Genomic DNA, 19,638 nt, shown 5'->3' with positions numbered 1-19,638 from the left:
TCTGCAGCTGACCTTTCTCATGGAGAACGGGCTTGATAAATGTAGTTCATTACCAAGCTCTGACATGAAAATAGGATCACACTCTGGGCTCCTCGGCAGGCTGATCAATATTTTATCTGCCAAAGCAGGCCTGGTCTGGGAGCAAGAGGAGTCCCATACATGTGCTTGCAGGGAGCTCCAGGCCAGTGCCGGGGCTGGCCAAACGGGCCCTGCTGCATGGAGAGCACCCAGGCCAGCAGGAAGGTGGCTGCGTACTTCTAAGGGCCTGACAAGGATGATGTCAGTGTCAGGCTGACTGGGACACATAGCCTCCCTCCCTGAGAGGACCCAGAGTGGGAATGTCCATGATAGTGGGAAGGAACAGAGGAAATCTAGGACACCTTCCTCTTCTGCTTATCCACAAACCCCGATTTAGTTGCCATCCTGTCTCAGGCCCCATGGTGAAGGGGACCAAGATGAATGAGCCACATCCCACTCGCTTGGGGCGTCCTGCGCATTTCATCAAGAGAAGACCTCAGGCCTGGCTGACACTTTGACTTGCAAAGTCCTCTCACCTTCCCTTTTATGTCATGACCCTGTAAGGTGGTAAGGGGCCATTATTACCCCATTTTAAGGGAGGAAATGGATGCTGGGAGGGCAGGAGAATGAATGACTTTTCAAGGGTCTCACAGCCAGTCAAGGTTAGATGGTCTCCTGACTTCCTGTCCAGTGCTCTGTCCAGCCTTGTGAAGATTTTCATTAGAGGGGCTGGTGTCAGGTGGACACAGCAGCCTATGATGAAGTCTGTCTCTGCCTGAAGACCCCAGACAAGGTTATTAAGGGGTGGTCCCATCACCCTGGCTGCTTTATGAGACAGTCTGCCCTGGAGCCATAGAACTCTAGTTCTCAACCATATTCACTCATTAACTCATTCATCAAGCATTTAACACTTCAGTGCTTCATGGGTAACTGTCCAGTCCAGTCCCTGCCTGCTCAGAACTTGCAGTCCCATGAGGGGATGTAGCAGAAGATGACCACGCCCCATGCAGATTCCCTCAGTCAACCCCAGAGGGCATGTGCAGCTTCAGTGGACCATTCCCCGTAACACCTGCTAATAGCATCTGATCTTGGGCGCCTGCATCTTCAGCCCCAGGGCATTTTCTGGCCTCAGGAGTGTGCTTTGTCCTCATTTGGGAGGTTAGAGGTGCTAGCTGGGGGTGGTTAAATGCTCCAGCTCCCTCTGTTCTCAGTGGAACAATTTTGAGGTGTGTTCTGCACAGTCTCTCCAGGGTCCCCAGCAGGACTGAGCCCCAGTTGCCCACAGTGGCAACCCCCTCATTAATGCACACTTTATTGGCTCTTTCACCTTCCCAGCCTCACTCCCTATTACTTCCCATCCAAACTAAGATGGGACCAGGCCTCCAGCAGAAAGCATTCCATGCCAGGCAGAAGGCAGGGAGCCTTTAGCTGGAGACCAGGTCTGACAGATGCACAGATGCCCAGTGCTCCCCACAGTGAGCCAGTCCTATCTGACCCCACAGTGAAACCACGGGATCATGAAAGAAAAAATAACACCAAGATGTGGTTAACTATCACTTTTATCCACCTGACTAGGAAGATACCCATCCTGCAAGCCAAGGCCTGCCTTGGGGGAGGAAAGTTCGCCTTGGAGACTGAGCTGGAAGCTACAGCTGTTGGGGCATCTGCCTCTGGGGCTGGAAGAGGGCAGGGAAAGAAGGTTTTCTCCTCCAACCCCACTCCTGTGGAATTCGCATAATAAAGGCAGGGAGTGAGGGCAGGGAGCCACCAAGAGGATAGTCCCTGCTGGAGATGAAGAATCAGAGGGCTTCCCACTGGGAGAGTTAGGACTTTGGGATCTAAAGTGATCATCTCTAGGGTGCAGAAACCACACTATTCCATCAGGCATTCACTCCATGTCTGGCTTGCAGTCAGTCAGTCCATCTTTCCTCTCTTGTCTACAACTCTCCCCCATTACAATAAGGGCAGTAAAGGAGTTTGGTAACATTGCATGAATGACTTAATGATATGAGTTTAGGCAAAGTCCTCTCTTGCAACTCATTTAAAGCACAGATGCTCCTGGGTAAAGAAGGATTAAGATGCTCTTCTGGGAGCCTGTTGGTTCATCTCAGGACCAGTGGCCAGCACAGGCCAGGCATGTGAGGGTCTCAATAAAGAGAAAAAGGATGAGGGAAGTCCTGAACAGTGTCATCTGCAGCACCTGGCATCCCACCACAGCTCCCCCCACGGCTTTGGAGCCCTGCCTGAGCTGCCCACCACCCTCTCCTGCCTTGTCATGTTGCTCCCCACTCCCCCCACTCACTCACTTCAGTCCCGCCACAGCATCTTCCCAGATCTGCAAACATGCTCCCCGCTTGCTCCTGCGCCCACCCTTCCTGCTGCCTGGCATGCTTTCCCTCTGCCTCCTTCTCTCACAACTGCCCTTCATCCTACAGATCTCTTCCAGAATATCCCTCCTTTGGGGGAGCTTCCTGCAGCCCTGGCCTCATTAGCTCTCCCTCATGGACACCCATCATGCCCAGACTGGAAGCGCCACGCATCCCCAGCATGCTGCCCAGCATCTGGCACATTGTTTGTAAATAAGTGCTGGCAAAAGGAAGGAAGGGGCCGGGCCAAAGCGGGGGCTGGAGCAGGGGCTCAGAAGCTTGCCTGGAGACTTGGGGCACTCATCCCTTTCCCCAGGTTGGCTTCTAGACATGTGCTCTCCTTCCTGACCAGGAGGTGTCTCTGGGCGCTGGCAGGGTGGAGAAGCCGGAGCCTGTGAGCTCACAATGAACTGTAGGATGTGATAGGAGGGATAGAGCCTGGGGAAGATGCCACAGCATCCCCCCACCTCCACCCCAGCAGGACCTGCCTCAGTGGTTTCCCTGGCATGCCAGTGTTAGAGGTAAAGCTGTTAACCTCTGACCCAGGGCAGTAGGCCGCTCAGAAGAGGTCTGTGCCCCACCAAGGTCAGGGAGACCAACAAGGCTAAGATGTCTCCTCCCATCTGACCTAGCCTGGCTAACCTTCAGGTGGCCCTGCTATGACATATTCTTAGAAGCCTGATTGCCCACCAGCATTTCTGAGCAGAGCCTCCTGTTGACACCATGTCCATCCACTGTGGACACCGGCTTCCCAGCATCTGGATATAAATACCCACCCCAGGAGGCCTGAGGGGTACCTTGAGTACCAGACTATGCAGACCCTCCGCATGGATGCTTCTATCACCATTAACCCCAATGGCTCCATCTCCATGCCTATTCTGCATCCCCACTTCTGGTCCATTTGCCAGGGCTAGATTTCACCCTCTTTGGGGAGATGAGGGGCTAGACTTGGGCATAACTATTCCTCTCCTTCCCCCAAACTGTTCTTTATCCAGAAAGAAGAAACCCCCAGCGGGCAATCGCATCTTCCCCTGGACAGGAGGGGCAAGGCCACTTTTTGCAACGCTGAGCAGCTATGCAGACTTGAGAACTAATTTTGCCAATTGGTGGCCCAAGAACTCCTAGGAGTCGATATCCTACCAGGCACAAGAGGGGTGCTAGCAAGGTTAGGGGGATGCAAGGGAGCCATTCTTGTCAGAGCATGAAGACTCCAGAGAGCAAATAGGTTTGATTGTATTGAACACAACAATTGATTTTTTTTCTAAATAAACATGCAGGAGAAAATGGTAATGGGCATCTGTTTCTGAAGAGAATCAATTGACCCTAAATTGAAAGAAAATCTAGAAACACAAACAAACACAAAGAAAGTGGTTGGGCTCTCCAGGCTTATTAGCAAGGGAGGGAGAGAGATGCAGACAGGCCTCCCTGTCAGCCCTTTCCCTGCTGGATAGCTTCCCTGTGTGCTGCTCTTCAGTGAGCATGGCTCCAGCAATGACAGGGCAGACTAGCTGTCATTTTATGAGCCCTTACTCACCACCAAGCCAGTGCAAAGCCCTTTATATGCATATCTTATTTAATCCTCATAACAACCCGTTATAGAGGCCACCATTATCCCCACTTCACAGATGAAATCACTGAGGCACCTTGTCCACGGTTACACAGTCTAATAACAGCAGATCTGGAACTCAAACCAAGTGGATCCCACAGCCCATGCTCTCCAGCACTGTTTGCTATTGACTCTATTACCCTGTGCCCTAAAGTGACCTTGGGATTAAAGGAAAAACCCCTGGCCCCAGACGGTCCATTCCAAACAGGTCACTGGCCTTCAACATGGACTGGATGGTGAGGAGCCCACACCCATTGTCCAGGACTCAGCAAAGCCAGGTACAGGAGGTACTTCATCCCCTAGGAAGGTGGGGAGGTGGGCTGGAGAGGCTGCTCTGCTCTGTTGCAATCCCTGCGGCCCCAGCTGACAGGCTGTGCCTTGTGTGGTGTTCGTCCTAGTGGCCTGTCACTAGCAAGATAAACTGTGTCATGTCGCAGTGCATCACAGGCCTCATTTGCCAAAACACTGCAGCTCTGATGCTGCTCAGCAAGCACGCCTGTGATAAAGCCCTGAGAATAATGGGCTGTGGGCTTCGGGTTTAATTTCCTAAAGCTTCCTTTTGTTTCTTGGTCATAGACTTGCATACACATGTTTGTTTTGAAGTAATCCAGCTCTGGGAATGTATGTAATTAACTTAAACAGCATTTATTAGTCCTGTTAACTAAAACTCCCTAATCTATGAGGCCAAATATTCAAAAGCAGCCTTTAAGGTAGGATTAAGGCAAAACCAAGCTATTACAAAATGAAACTGGGGCCGGCTTTCCTAAAGCTGCTGTGGGACTGCCGCTGTAAATTCCACTGGGAGAACTGCCCCATTCGCTCTGGTGCTCACTGCATGACTGGCTTGTAGTATGTGCTCAATAAATATTTGTGGGATGTATACACAGACTCTCTCCAGCATTTGCATCATGTGTAGCATGCATTCGGTGCTCAGTAAATATTTGTGGGCTGGGTTGGTGGCAGACAGACAAACAGGTCTCATCTAATACAGTTGCACCATGGCTGCACATAGTAAATGCCCAGTGACTATTTGTGAGTGAGATGGATGAACGGACCAACGGGGGAAACGTTCTCTCAAGACCAAGGGGTAAAACTCACTAATAACCTTAGCTTCTCTTTCAGGTGACACGTGTACCATGGCCAGCTATGCCCGCCTGAAGAATGTCCTTCTGGCGCTCCAGACCCGCCTGAAGCCACTCCAAGAAGGGGACAGCAGACAGGACCCTGCCTCCCAGAAGCGCCTCTTGGTGGAGTCTCTGTTTAAGGACTTGGATACAGATGGCAACGGCTACCTCAGCAGCTCTGAACTGGCTCAGGTGGGTATGGCATCCAGTGAAGATTGAGTTATGGAGAAATCCAGTTTTCCATTCAGCATGTGCATTGACGAGAACATGGGAGGCCCCTTTGAGGACAGTTGTTTCTAACTGTCTCTGTCACAGGAGGCCGTGGAGACCCCTCTCCTTTAAGAGAAACCCTTCTCCCAACACTCCTGGGAGTCAGAGAGCTTGTGTTCAACACCCCTGAGAACATCTTACAAAAATTATGTCAGTTTCTTCTCCCACCAGCCACCTTCAGCCACTATTTACAAACAAGCTTTGACACACTCTCTGCTGACAAAACAGTCACTTAGAGGGGCTGGTCTCTAATGTCTTAATTAGAAAATCAATCTTTTCTTCCTTGAGTCCTTTACTTTCCTCAGCAGAAAGGCTAAGAGAAAGCAGTGCTTGCTTTCCATGAAACCCCTTTGGGGCTCTAGCCTGGGCATCCCCAAGTCCTCTACACTGTGATATCACCATTCTTTGGTGTTCAAATATCAGCAACTCAAACCCCAGCCTGCTTGCTTGCAGGAAACCTGTGTTCACCCCCGCAAGCCCTGCTCTTATTTGGGAAAACGCTTGCTTTTGACCCTGTCTTTTGCCTCCCTCCCCAAAGGCTATGGGTGTGAACACAGCACATGTGTCCTTTTGTCCAGCTATAGGATAGTGCAAGGGTAGTTGGTGTCTGCAGCATAAAAAGCAAGGAAAGAGGACCTGACTCCCTGGGGCCATAGCCACTGCCAGTTGCAAGGAGGAGCCTGTTGGGTCCTTATGTCAGAAAGGCTGGGATGGGTGAGAGGGGCCTGAATTCCTACTCCTGCCTGGCTGGTTGTTTCTAAGTTTGGGGGCCCTGGAGCCACACCAGGCAGGAGCAAAGATCTGCAAGGAGAGGAGGTCAGGCTTGCCAAGCAGGGTGGGGGGCAGGTGCAGCTCTTTCCTGGAGATTACAGGGTGTCCAAACAGGGGATAATGAGAGTCTCCAGCTTTGATGCCAACTTAAAGAAATCTTAAACATGGCACAGGGGCCTTCCCAAGGGTGGGGAGTGCTCTAACATGTATTTAGCTACTGCTTGGCACTAAGCTGGTCCCTTTACCTATGATTAATAAACATAGAAGAGTTCCTTGTTATGTAGGATAGGGGCCAAGAATGTAGACTTTAGAATCCAGCTGGCTGAGGTCAAGTGCTGGCTCCAGCATTTACAAGCTACTGGATCTTGGGCGACAACCTCACTTCACCGTGCCTCCAGTTCTCATCTGTGAGCCCCACAGGGTCATCATGAGGGTTAAACAAGCTGAGGTGTAGAGTTCTCAGCATAGTGCCTGGACAGGGTGTGTTCTCAGTAGATGATAGTGGTCAGTATTGTTGCTGTCCCATCACCATCTTCGTTACCATCATCTCCTCCTTAAACTTTTCAGCCATCCTCTGCTGTCAGGTAGGGACTACTCCTATCCCACATTACAGATATTTGTAGATGAGGAAACTGAGGCTCTAAGAAATCAAGCAACTTGCCCAAGTTGTGTTCAATGCCCAGAACATGGCAGAACCTCACACAGCAGGGGTCTTCTGGGGGAGAATGGCCCCTACCAGGAGGCTCCACATGGTCCTTTCAAGGTCTGTGGGGACAGCAAGTACCCAGAAGACCCTAGTAAGGAACAGCCACCTGAAGCTTTGGAATATAGGCTCCCCTGTCTCTGTTTCCAGGGAGCACATCGGGAATCTCAGGCGACTTTGTTCTGCTTACCTGTCCCTGAGCAGCACCTACAAGGCCACCCAAGTCCTATATCCCAGGAAGCCTGCTGTGCGTGGCATCCAGGGCACCCACCCTGCCAGCACGTCACCACTTCCATCAGCATTCAGCCCCCAGCTCTGGCTAAGACCCCAAGGGGCAGAGCAGGGACCCACAGGTGACCCAGTCTTCTCTGGGAAAAGCCCAGGTCTTATTAGTTACAGCTACCTGCAGGAATAACCACCTAGCAATTCCCCACATTACAGGCTGTCCAGGTGGCATCAAGAGCAGGTGGCATTAGCTTGCCCTGGACAGAGGCAGCTGTGAGCTCTTGGCACCCCAGACCCACATGGCTGTTTGGCAGATAGCTGTCAGGGAAATAGAACCTTCCTAGGCACATTGCTTTAACCTGTGAGATATGTGTCCTGAGGCACCTGAAGCCATTAACAAACATGGTAATTGGACTATGATTTCCTCTTTAAATGTTAATGTATTTAAAGTCCATTTCATAAATCTGCCAAGCAGAGCCTAGCTAACGTGGGCCTTTTCTTGACACTGAATCAAAGGCATCAGGGAAAAACTTGTCCATCCTATAAAAAGTTAATCAATTTCCAATGCAGGAATAGACAAAGGGAAATTTCCATCTTCAGAAGATTGATCTCAGGCGTTATGGTTGATCTCCTTTTTATCGAACATTCTGACTTGCTGGGTGAAGGGTCATTTTTTTTAACATTATCACGTTAAATTGCCTTTAATGTAGCAGGACAAGCCAAGAATGCTAAATAAAGAGAAAAATGCCTCTGCCTTTTTCTCTCCAAAATAAATAAAATCATTTCCTTTCTTCTGAGGTTTTCTCCTGAGGATTTTCATTGCAAGACCTCTAGTTCCAAGCACACTGGCCTCCAGCTCCAGCTGAGTGAGCGTGTCTGGAATTTCTACCCTTAGTTACCTTTTGGCACGTGGCTGGTCATGCTGGGGAGGCCTCTGTGTCCTGCAACCCAGACCGCAACCAGAGAGGATTTCATGAGGGCCCACCCAAGGCCCTTATGGGTTTGTGTCCCTGGCAGGACAGGGCAGGCAGCGGCAGGGCTCAGGCCTGGGTCAGTAGAATGCAGCTGCCCCTTGCTGGGGGATGTGCTATGGCTAGGAGGCACTGTCCTAACACTGATAGGAGCTGGTGTGTGGGTGGGAGGGGGCATCGATGGAGCAGTGACCTCCAGTTCTACGCAGCTGGGAGCCTGTAGACCTCGGTCCCCACACTGAGTTCAGCCACTATGTGCTGGGCTTATTTGATCAGGCCCCTTCTCTGCTTCCCCATCTACAGCACAAGGGAGTAGAGACCAGGTGGCCTCAAGAATCTTTCCCATCTGAATATCTGGGGTCTGTCTGCCCAGACAGGGAGAGGAGAGACCTGAACTCTCATCCAGACTACCCTAAACACTGTGTGACCTTGGGAAAGTCACTTCCCCTCTCTGAGCCTCACTTTTCTCATTTACAAAATGAGGGTGTCAGACAAGACAAAACCAAAGAGCGTCGATCCACCCCAAGACCCATCAAGCTGTGCCTGAGTCCCCGCTTGGCCTGAGCCATTTTCTAGCAATGCCCAGGACTCTGAACCCACTCTCTGCTCTGGCCTTATTCTCCTCCTCACCCCACAGCACGTGCTGAAGGAGCAGGACCTGGATGAGGACTTACTTGGGTGCTCGCCGGGTGACCTCCTCCGATTTGACGACTACAACAGTGACAGCTCCCTGACCCTCCGCGAGTTCTACACAGCCTTCCGTAAGTCGAGCCCCACTATGGGGTCCCAGTGGGCAGATGGGCTTGTTTCCACACATGTTCCTGCACCAAATTGGTGTCAGGGGCCTGGAGTCTGTCCTCAATTGCCCCCTAGGTCAGTTTCTTTTATAGGTGAAAGCAGTTGAATTTGTTTTGCATCAAGCCTGAACGTTAAGAAAAGAGTAAAAGGAAAATGGGTGGGGAGGGAAAGGGTTTGCCCTGTTCCTTTTGAATAAAGTTTTTTCTCAGTGTTTGAGGGACCCAGGACTGTGATTGAAGCGTAGCTGTGAGGGCACTTCAGGACACCCCTAGGAGATTCTATGATTGAACACAGAGGGAGCAAATTTTAGGGCTATCCTCAGGCTATGGCCTGGCCCCATCAGGAAGCCCTGCCTGGGGAAAAACCCTGCAGGAGGGCCTGGAGGTTTGGCCAGGCAGGGGCAGGGAGCAGTCACCCCCCCAGGGTCCAACTTGAAGATAGGCAGGGGATCTTTGTAGAAGAACAGAAAGTAGACGCTCCTGTGAAAATGGAGGAGCTACTCTGAGTGGCCCCTCTATGAAGTTCCTGGTGCATAATGGATGGACGTCCTAAGGACTGATGTCTCTTCCCTGAGGTAATCTTCCAAGAGATTGCATCATGTTAGCCATAGGCAGAGCTGGGACAGGGCTTTCAAAAGATGCGAGATGCGAGAGCTAGCCCTGATAGCTCCAGACAGGATCAGCACTGAGGACATGGTGGTGCTGGGCCCAAACTGGAGACCAGATGGGATATTCTTGGCCCCACAGAGATGAAGCACCTTATATTAGAGGGCAGTCAGGCCCTGCTGAAGGCAGGTGATGTGTGCACCCTGAGTGATGCACCCTGGACATGACCTGCAAGCTCATGGTGCCTCAGTGCAGGCTCTGGCATTTGGGAAGTGGGTGTGAGCTCCCTAGGGACACTGAGTACTCTGAGCCACAGATCCTGGTATCCTCCCTCAACCCCATCCTTTACCTGGAGTTCCATTTTTCAGAAAGGTATTCCCTCTTCCTGTTGATATCTCTTTCAGCTATTGTTATTCCAAACATTCACAAGGCCTGAGAAAGAGTTCTTGTGATTTGTTGACAAGTAGAAGAGGTACTTGGATGACATAAGAGGAGAGAAACAAGCGTGATTCTTTCCCACGGGAAGTGTTCATGAGCTTGATGTGGTTGGGAGGAGCCTTTCCAGTTCACAACATCCTTAGTACCAAAGACCAAAGTCCAACTCTAATTGCAGGGCTTTGCTTGAAATACTGTGACTGTGCCCGGTTCCCCAATCATCCTCCTCCCTGCCCACTAGTAAAACTCATATCTGCTTATACTAATTTATACTAAGGTGTGAATGACAGCAGCTTATCCTGCTGCAGAAAGTGTTTGCTTTGTGGACCAAGGAGCTTACTCCCAGAAATAAATCTCTAAATTTTAGAATGTGTGGAAATAGCAGCTCCCCAGACCTGGCTCTTGATAGCCAATTGTTAAATTTTCACAAATTTTTCAAGTAAACAGTTAAATTGCTAGTACTTAAAATCAGACATGGTGGGAATATTTACACTACAGAAATTTATACCACACAAATGCTGCCCAAAAGGGAGAGGGGTACTTTTTTCTTCTCTGGAGAGCCAGTTGTTAAGCACTGACTTGCACATACTGGACAAGACCCTCTCTCCTGTCTTCATAGTCTACTTCCTACAGTGCCCTCTCCATCCACCTCCCCAAACTGAGACCCCTTGATGATTCTAATCTCATAGAACATGAACAAGAACAGGGCAGAGCATTAGGGCAAATTACAGGCAGAACGGGTCTCCAACTAAGGAAAAAAGCACATGATTTCTGGGGACAGTTCTAAGACATTCCCAGAACTGCTTTCTGAGCTCAGGCACCTCTGCAAAAGGAGCCGTGAAGGAAAAGGTCGGTTTCTTTTAAGAGCCAGAGGCCAAGGCTAGACTTCAGGGATTTGGGGGATACAGCAGGCACCACTCTTTATATGTGCCACAATGGCAGCATTAGGCAGAGAATGGCAATGCTTGGACACTGTCCTGGCTCCTGGTACTGCAGCAGCCTCTGTTCCATGAGCTCAATTCCCAGGTATGGGCTCAGAGCCAAACAGCAAGCTCTCGGCTTTACTCTCGAGGAAGTGGAAGCATGCTGTTGCTTATGATGAAAGAGAAGGCCTCCTTGGCTTCCCTAATGATGGTTGTTGTAAACACAAGCTAGCCTGGAAAAGGAGGGATGGCATCACCTCACCTCCAGCCATATATCTCATGCAGAGCAACGTGGTGTCTGCTCCCTTCATTCCTGGGTTATTATTTGAAAAGCTTTATAATCATCATTTTTAAAGCAAATTAGATTTTGCTATGGCCTTGGACTTGTTTTGAACCAGACAGCCAAACCATTAATCACAGCCCAGCCCAAATAATAGATATGCAGTAAAATGTAAACTCGTGGCCATTAAGGAAGCCACAAAATGAGTTAACCCAGCTATAAAGGCTTGACACGCAGCCACTTGGAGCACAGGGGATCAATGGTTTTTCAAAGTCATAGGAACTCTAAACTATATTCCCATAGCTCTGGGGATAGATTTATGGTTTGGTGAATTTTAAATAGGTAATTGAAATGAGACATATAGGTACAACATATTACCCAACAATCAATGAGCATTAAAGAATCTTTCTAAAATCCAGAAAGTAATATCTCACACATTTCAGCAACAACATTTTGGAGGTGACGAGCTGGTAGAGGTTGAGATTTTAAAATTTTATTTCCTAATCTCTATTTTGCCAGCATCCTTGGGTGCAAGGCAGGTGAGGTTGCGGGTGACCTCGGCTCAGTAGCCTTCTGAACCAGACTCAGTCACTCTACTAAAGGAGGATGAGTTTGGGGGTGTTTTCCCTGGAGAAGTGAGTTGTATTCACAAGTTTTTTAGATTGGACTGGGAGGGGTCTCCTAAATCATGTCTTCCTATACAGCCAGCCTGGCCCTCACTGGGGTGGTGTTTGCCACAGTCTGCAGCCAGCTGAGAGTGCTGCCAAGAATCCCATGGTTGGTGGTTGCCTGTGCTCAGCTGAGCTGGTTCGTGGTGGGGCTGCACCACTTTCCTGGCTCTGAGGAATAGGTGATCCCCCTCCAGGGAGCACGGGCAGAAGGCAGGTGCCTTAGCCCTGGGAGTCAATTCAGTCTTTTTCTGACTGTCAGATGGAGCTAAGGCTCCTGATCACCACCTCCACACAGTGACAGGAATTAAGAATGAGGGTGGCTTCCCTCTCTTCCTCCATTTATCAACTAAACATTCTCTTCAATTTGCTTTGACTTCCAAAATCAAAGGCTGGTCTACGAACCAAAGGCACAGTGTCCACTCAGCACAGGCCCTTCACCCTCCCATCCCCACCTCCCCAACAAGGAGCAGAGACCCAGGCTCTGGGGCCACTGGTAAGCAAGGTCTGTGCTGGCCTGTCCATCACAGTAAATTAACCTAAAAGTTGCTTGTCTAGAAAGCTGCTCAATAATGCATGTTTTCTGCACTTTGCTGAATGCTCAGGTTGGGATCGTGAGGAAAACATGTTACTTAAACAAGGATTTTTCTTTCCCTTTAAATGCATTACAAGTTTCCTCTGCTTTTTAGAGAGATACTTGTCCTTTAATTAATCCTGTGAGAGCAACCTCAGCGAATGTGCTGGATGCAAGTGAAGGCTCCAGCAGGGCAGGACAAAGGGCTTCACGTGTTGGCATCTGGGGATCGCATACGCTGTCAGGAGGACGGCCTCGTGGGAGTCGGATGACCCCCCTTCCCCTGCCCTGGCACTTGTAAGCTCCAGGCAAGCAGAAAGGAAAACTGTTTTAGTCTGACAACTATGCTGTTGCTGTAGCCAGGACGACTCTGTGAGACAGATGCAATGGTCACCTGGGGAATTTACAGCTGTTTTCTGCCACCGTCGCTGCAGAATGAAAGGACGGAGTGGCTTCACCTTCCATCCCATCACACTCTGGGTTGGACGATGCCTGGCACCGCACCAGACAGTCACACATGGTATTGCGACTGTCCTCACACCCACCCTGTGGTGAAAGGATGGTCATATAAGCGGCAGCAAGCATCCTCACCAGCCAAATCTACTACTCCTCATCTATGTAGGCTGAGTGCAGACGGGGAGTTTAGATGACAAGCATACTGCCTTATCCTACTCCATGGGGGTTCCCGAGTTTTAGATAATGAGTAGCAAGATTTCAGATAGCATGGGGTTTGTCAAACATTTTATCTGAATTCATCTGGCTCTTGAATTTGGAAAGCAAGTGATGACCGCTTTGGCTGTGGCCAAGACCACTCATGCCAATGGCTCCCCTCACCCCAAAGGGAGAGACTGGTTGTTTCACGCAGGACTTGAAATGAAGTGGCCAAAAAGCTGGTTCACTGCCCTTGGTCCCTCATTAGCTCATGGGCACAAAACTGTCTATGATAGAGTGGCCAAAGGAGGGATTGAAAACTAGAAGACAGATGTGAGTCTCACCACCTGCTGCCAAGGCCAGAGATGGGGGTACTCTCCTGACTTCAAGTGTAGAGAGCGGGGCTTCAGGGGACTGCTATGTGAGCTGCCTGAGTGCCCCCGAGGCCAGGGCTTGAAGATTGGGTCAGAGTCAGTGTTCCAACTGAATGATTATGCTTGTCAATATCGCTGTAGTTAGTAATGAGCTCTTAATACTCCAGTTGTGTAAAGTGATACCTAACATGTGTTGACACTGTATGTTACATCCCATTTTACAGATGAAGAAACTGAAACTCAGAGAAGTTAAGTAGCTAACCCAAAGTCACGTAGCCAGCAGGTAGCAGAACCAGATTGAACCCACATGTCTGATTCCAGAACTTTCTCATGCATTTATTATTTTTTATTTTTTATCACTATATTTACTATTATACAATGCAATCATTTGCTGTGGCCCTCCATCTCTCTTCTACCCCCAGTGGCCCCAGTTCTGTTCTCTCCCCCTGAAAGCCCAACAAATCACTGTGATTGTTGTATCCTTCTTTCTCTCTCTATTTACTTTTTTAGATCCCATTTATGAATGAGGACGTGTGGTGTTTCTCTTTCTGTGCTTAGTTTATTTCACTTAACATAATTTTCTCTATGTTCATCCATGTTGCTATGAATGGCAGAATTTCATTCCTTTTTATGGCAGAGTAGTTTCCGTTGTGTATACATACTACATTTTCCTTATCTAGTTGTCCATCAATGGACATTTAGGTTGGTTCCAACTCTTGCCTAGTGAAAAAAGAGCTGCAATAAACATGGCAGTGCAGGTATCCCTTCGACCTGATGATTTCCAATCCTCTGGATATATCCCCAGTAGTGGGATTGCTGGATCAAATGGCAGTTCTATCTGTAGTTATTTGAGGAACCTCCATACCATTTTCCATAATGGCTGCACTAATTTACAGTCCCACCAACAGTGTAGGAGGGATCTCCTTTCTCTGCATCCTCACCAGCATTTGTTATTCTCTGTCTTTTTGATAATGGCCAGTCTAACTGGCATGAGATGATATCTCAAGGTGCTTTTGATTTGCATTTCCCTGATGCCAAATGATGTTGAGCATTTTTTCATCTGTCTGTTGGCCATTTGTATGTCTTCCTTTCAGAAATGTCTATTTAGTTCCTTTGCCAATTTTATAATTGGTTTATTTGTTTTTTTACTATTAACTTGTTTGAGTTCCTTGTATATTCTGGATATTAATCCCATGTCAGATGCATAGTTTGTGAATATTCTGTAGGTTGTCACTCTGTTAACTGTTTCTTTTGCTGTGAAGAAGCTTTTTAGTTTGGTATAATCCCATTTGTTTCTTTTTTCTTTTGCTGCCTGTGCTTTCAGGGTCTTATTCATAAACTCTTTGCCCAGTCCTACTTCCTGAAGTGTTTTCCCTATGTTTTTGTTTAGGAGTTTTATAGTTTCAGGTCTTATATGTAAGTCTGTAATCCATTTTGAGTTGATTTTGTTATATGGTGAGAGGTACAAGTCTAGTTTTATTCTACTGCACACAGATGTCCAGTTTTCCTAGCACTACTTACTGAAGAGGCAGTTCTTTCCCCAATGTATGCTCCTGTTGCCCTTGTTGAAGATCAGTTGGCTTTAAGTATGTTGGTTGATTTCTGGGTTCTCTATTCTGTTCCATTGGTCTGAGTGTCTATTTTTATGCCAGTACCATTCTGTTTTGGTTACTATAACTTTGTAGTATAATTTGAAATCAGTAGTGTAATGCCTCCAGCTTTTTTTTTTTTTTTTTTGCTCAGGTTTGATTTGGCTATTCAGAGTTTTTCATTTTTCCATATGAATTGTAGGATGTGGTGGGTTTTGTTTTTTGTTTTTTTTCTACTTCTATGAAGAATGTCATTGGTATTTTGATGGGGATTGCACTGAATCTGTAGATTGCTTTGAGTAGTATGGACATTTTCACAATGTTAATTCTTCTAATCCAAGAGCAAGGAGTGTCTTTCCATCTTTTTATGTCCTCTTTAATTTCTTTCAGCAGTGATTTGTAGTTCTCATTGTATAGATCTTTCAGCTCCTTTGTTAAATTTATTCCTGGGTATTTTATTTTTTTGGTAACTATTGTAAATGGGCTAGCTTTCTTGATTTCTTTTTCTGCTTGTTCATTATTGAAAGTATAAAAACACTACCAATTTTTGTGTGATGATTTTGTATCCTTAAACTTTACTGAAATCGTTTATCAGCTTTAAAAGTATTTTGGTAGAGTCTAAGTTTTTCTATATATAGGACCATGTCATCTGCAAATAGGGACAGTTTTCACTTCATCTTTCCAGTCTGGATGCCCTTTATTTCTCTTGCCTGATTGCTCTGGCTAGTACTTCCAGTGCTATGTTAAATAGGAGTGGTGAGAGCAGGCATCCTTGTCTTGTTCCTGTTCTTAAGCAACTCAGGGCTTTAGGCAAGAACCATGGGCAGCATCCTCTGCCTGGCAAAAGACAGGAGCACACCAAAAACACTACTTCCATGCAGGTGGTCCACTACAGCCACTGCCACCACCACAGCCACTGCCACCAGAAGGGTGGCTCACCACTATAGTAGCAGCCACGGCCACCATGAAGGCATCCCACCACACACTCAACTGCATTGATACAAGGAGATTCACCAGCAGAGACTGGAAAAAGGAGAGGAAGTCTCTCTCCTCAAAGCCTACTCCAGAGTAATAGACATCTATGTAGAGACACTAGAAATATGATAAACCATGAAAATATGGCACCACCAAAGGAATAGAGTAATTCTCAAGTACCAGACCCCTTAGAGCAGGAAACCCTTGAAGTGACTTCTCATGCATTTAAACACACTTTGCAACTCATCTGCATGCTCCAGTGAAGAGAATCTCACTGTCTACACAGTGATTCTCCTAAACTTCAAGCCCCAGCTCAATGGTCTCTTTCTCCGCAAAGTCTTCCTCGATTTCTCTTTCTTAAACCAAGCCCTACACACCTTCCTTTGTGTGCCCACAGTCCCAGGGTTATTTCTACATAGTAACAAGGCTGTGGCCTGATGGTTAAGAGTGTGAACTCCAGAGTCCAAGCCAGACCTGGTTTTGAATCCTTGTTCTGCCACTTGCTAGCTGTATGAACAGCTCTTTACCAGAGGTTAAGCTGGGTTTCAAGTTCCTCATCTGTACAATGGGTCCAGTAACCCCCACAGACTTACTCAGGACTAAGTGAGATCATTTATGTCAAGTCATCAGCATGATACTGCACGTGGTAAGTGTAAGTCAGCACTAGCCAGTCAGCGAGGCGGTGAGAGCAAGGATGAAGATTTCTCTGTGTGTTCCCACAGCCGCATCATCCTGTGCTGCCCTGCTGTCCTCCCGCTTTAGACCACAGGCTCTGTGAGAGAGGAGGCTGTTTTGCTCACCACACGCACATGCCTAGCACGGGCTCTGCATCCAGGGAGCCTTGGGCAAAGGTTGCTCAATGAGGGTGTGAAGTACATAGAGAAATACCCTGGGCAAGCAGAGGAATCCAAACAATGTTACTGTGACCAAGGACCCCAGAGGGTATTTGCATGTCTCCAGCGGGCATCAGGGAAGAGGGAGCAGAGGAAGTGCCTTATCGGAGCCTCCGATGGGAGAGCATCAGCCAGGCTGCACTAGGCCAGCAAGGGCACTCACATGGCTGCCCCAGCAGCCCGGACGTCCCTAATGTGCTCGATGAGTGACTGGGGTGTGAGGGGAGGCCCTGCTTCCCACACAAGCTAATGATGCCTTAATGAAGACAAAAGTTGCTCATCCCAGAAAGCTCCCATCCTGCACCCAGGGCCGCTAATTGGCCATTCAGCCCTCCTCATAATAAGTGTTCTGTTAGGCTGTTAGACTGCCTGCACACTGCTTAATTACAGCAACTGCGTGTGGAGATAAGGGCTCTCACTTAACCTGCTCCTCAGCCCTGCGGTGCCTGCCGGCCCACAGGCCACATCCCTAGTGGAGCAGCAGATCCCAGCTGTGGTGGTCCAGGTGCAGCCCCCCAGCTCCTGCCACCCCACCAGGACATCAGCTTTGCTGTTTGTGCAAATCTGCACACCCTGGGAAATAATTCATGGGTGTAGAATGTGGGTTTATACTTCCTGTGAGCTCAGCTTATAGGACCCTGAAACACACCAGCACAGCCCCGCTCAGGACCACAGGCCACCTCCTTCCCACCTCAGGCTGTGTCACAAAGAAAAAGTGTGACCCCATGCAGGAGAACGCAGCACATGGTCTTGGAGCCTCTGCCATAGCATGCCCAACTGAAAACTAGAGACCCTGGCAGCTCAAGGACCCGCTAAGCTGGGCCCTGGCAGGCTGGCAGGGCAGGCCTCTTGAGCAAAACCATTGAGCACAGAGATCCTGCTCCCTAACACAGGTCAGTGCAGAAATGTGAAAAGAAGACCACTATGGGGAGACTGGGTGCATCTGCCCTACAGCTGGGGTGTGCCACGGCTCTTTGGAAGGAGGGAGAGCATCTGGGCAGGGAGCAGCAGGCTCACCTCTCCAGTCAAGCATGCCTGGCATGGAGTGGCCGGGTAAAGGTGGGCCACCATGCAGGACATTTCAGAGGAGACTGACCAGGTTCAGGAATTGAGATTGTGAAGGTTAAGAGGAGGAAAACCAAGGAAGATGAGGTGACATGAGGCCCACAAACACTCACAGAGCCCACTGTCTGGCAAGCACTGGCAGGACCACGACTATGAGGAAGACCACACCAGGCCTGCCCACAGGGAGCTTGCAACGCAGGCAGGGAGACAGCTGGGAAACAGAAAGGCCACCAGATAAGCAAAGTAGGAGCTGAGACAGAGCACACTGTGTGCAGGGAGGACCTGCTGTCCATTGAGAGATCAGGAAGGGACATTTGAGCTGAGGCCTGAACACCAAGGTGGAGCTAGCTTGGCAAAGAGCAAAGAGAAAGCATCCTAGACAGGTGGGGGCAGTGTGCGGCCCTGGGGGCAAAGGGCTTGGGCGAGTGAGGGGCAATCCCAGGGTGCAGGGGCTTGCAGGTGGGGCCCCAGAGGGCAAAAATCAGACCAAGAGGCCAGAGCTAGGAGAAGGCAGACTTAACCTGAATCTGAGGAACACTGGTCCCAGATGGCCACCCAGCCTTGCCAGAGTCACCTGGGGCGGTGGTGAGGCCCCATCCCTATGGGTGCGCCAGCCCAGGCAGATCACTGGAGAGGGGACCAAGTATCAGCTGGAAATCTGGACTTAGCCTTTGAAAATCTCCAGTGATGACTGTGGGGACAGAAAAGTGAGCAGGGCTGTTACTAAAGTTTCCCTCTGTCCTTCTAGTTTCTCTCTTGCTATATGAAGGCAGAAGCACAGGTGAGGTCATGTGCACCTCCCCAACTGCCCCTCTGTGCTGGAAAAGCTAATGGTGGCCCTTTAGCAAGTGTTCAGTGAGTGCTTCACCCTGTGAGGACAGGGGTGGCAGGAATGGGGCTTCCCATTCATGCATCAGGGCTCTGGGTAGGACAGTCTCTGCACCCATCATGCCTTGGATGGGTCGATTCTGATTCAGAGCTGATGCCTTCCAGCCCCTCACCTGCTCCAGTTTCTTCTTCTTCCCCTCCTCCCCTTCCAGAATCATCTCCTCCTCCCCCTCCCCTCCCCCTCCTCCCACACTTGGAAGTTTCAAGCCCAGACTCTCTTTCCCATTTCCAGTGCTGTGCTCCTAACAGCTGCATTGTGGGGCCCAGCACTTTCTAGCCATTGTCTAGAGCTGAGTCTTCAAGCACTTTCCATTTTTAAAGACCCCAGCTGGAAGCTGTCAATGGCCTCGGTGCAGAGCAATTGAATAGTAGAAAATGAACTAATTACAGGTTGTTATTGAAAATCTATTATATACAAATTGCAAAGAAAACTCATTAAAATATGATGCTTTGGTGATTTTTTTAAAACCCTCCCTCCTCTTGGAGGGAAAGGCTGGGGCGGGATGGCTGAACCCCTTGTCCATCACTGTTCCTGTGGTAGGAACTCCCCACAGAGCTGCAGGCAGTCTCATGTTCGTGTTCGTGTTTGTCACATAGCCCAGCCTGATGTTTTGCACCACGGAGAAACAACATTTGCATGGAACAGAGAGCTCTCTGAATGTTAGTAAATACTCAAAAATGGCTGCAGAGGAAACAAAGAATTTTACCTCAAAGACATAAAATGAGAACAATTTAAATGTCAGCTTTTTACTAGAATAGCACCATATTGTCTTCATAAATCTCAGTGTTTTTGCAAAGCTTTTGTGAGGACTTCAACATGCCATTAAGCTCTGAAGGTCACATTCCAAGCTTGCTCCCTTGGGTTG

General features: G+C 48.8%; 1 protein-coding gene across 1 annotated transcript in view; it reads left to right on the top strand.

Annotated features, from left to right (window-relative positions):
- The window catches only part of FSTL4 (follistatin like 4), a 390,948-nt gene that overhangs the window by 266,273 nt on the left and 105,037 nt on the right, over positions 1-19,638 (top strand). The window contains exons 4-5 of the mRNA XM_063087969.1: positions 5,113-5,306; positions 8,692-8,815. Coding sequence (XP_062944039.1) covers positions 5,113-5,306; positions 8,692-8,815 — 318 coding nt within the window. The remainder of the gene's footprint in view (positions 1-5,112; positions 5,307-8,691; positions 8,816-19,638) is intronic.

Source organism: Cynocephalus volans, chromosome 2 (genome assembly GCF_027409185.1).
Source record: "Cynocephalus volans isolate mCynVol1 chromosome 2, mCynVol1.pri, whole genome shotgun sequence".
Taxonomy (NCBI): Eukaryota; Metazoa; Chordata; class Mammalia; order Dermoptera; family Cynocephalidae; genus Cynocephalus; species Cynocephalus volans.
This window is presented reverse-complemented; position numbering and strand designations above follow the sequence as displayed.